Source organism: Eimeria mitis, genomic scaffold (genome assembly GCF_000499745.2).
Source record: "Eimeria mitis Houghton genomic scaffold, Emh_scaff1428, whole genome shotgun sequence".
Lineage (NCBI taxonomy): Eukaryota > Apicomplexa > Conoidasida > Eucoccidiorida > Eimeriidae > Eimeria > Eimeria mitis.
Window position 1 is genome coordinate 10,782 of NW_013569186.1, and position 923 is coordinate 11,704.

The following is a 923-nucleotide window of genomic DNA, read 5'->3' on the forward strand; positions in this document are numbered from 1 at the left end:
ATCGTTGTGCTGAATCTGGACAGCCAAGGGATCTACGTAGTGCTGCTGTTGCTGCTGTTCCTCGTGCTGCTGCTGTTGCTGCTGTTGCTGCTGATGCTGGTATTGCTGCAGTTGCTGCTCTGGCTGTTGCTCCTGGTAGTAATGTTGCTGCAGTTGCTGTTGCAGTTGCTGCTCTTCCTGCGGCACCTGCTGCTGCTGTTGTAGGAGCTCCTGCTGCGTGTCGTGCTGCTGCTGCTGCTGCTGTTGCTCCTCCTGTTGCTGCTGCGGCAGCTGCTGCGGCAGCAGTTGCGGCTGTTGCTGCGGCAGCTGCTGCGGCAGCGGCAGCGGCAGCAGCTGCTGCTGCTGCTGCTGCTGCTGCTGCGGCAGTTGTTGCGGGTAGATACTATGCAGTTGCTGCACTGGGTGAACTGGTTGTTGCACGGGGGTCTGCTGCGTCAGTGGCGTTTGTTGCTGCAGCGGCAGTTGCTGCTGCACTTGCTGCTCCAGTTGCTGCTGCAGTGGCTGCTGCACTTGCTGCTCCTGTCGCTGCTCCAGTTGCTGCTGCGGTTGCTGCTGCAGTTGCTGCTGCACTTGCTGCTCCAGTTGCTGCTGCACTGGCTGCTGCAGTGGCTGGTCCAGCTGCTGCTCCAGTTGCTGCTGCAGTGGCTGCTGCAGTTGCTGCTGCACTTGTTGCTCCAGTTGCTGATGCAGTGGCAGCTGCATTGAGTGCTGCAGTTGCTGCTGCAATGGCTGCTGCAGTTGCTGCTGCAGTTGCTGCTCCAGTTGCTGCTGCAGTGGCTGCTGCAGTTGCTGCTGAACTTGCTGCTCCAGTTGCTGCTGCAGTGGCTGCTGCAGTTGCTGCTGCACTTGCTGTTCCAGTTGCTGCTGCAGTGGCTGCTGCAGTTGCTGCTGCACTTGCTGCTCCAGTTGCTGCTGCAGTGGCT

The 923-nt window shown here is 59.9% G+C and overlaps 1 protein-coding gene across 1 annotated transcript in view; it reads right to left on the reverse strand.

The window, feature by feature from the left end:
• Window positions 1-923, reverse strand: part of EMH_0036820 (uncharacterized protein) — a gene marked incomplete at both ends in the record, with an annotated part of 4,926 nt that overhangs the window by 3,141 nt on the left and 862 nt on the right. Inside the window, one exon of the mRNA XM_013495125.1 lies at window positions 22-921. Coding sequence (XP_013350579.1) covers window positions 22-921 — 900 coding nt within the window. The remainder of the gene's footprint in view (window positions 1-21; window positions 922-923) is intronic.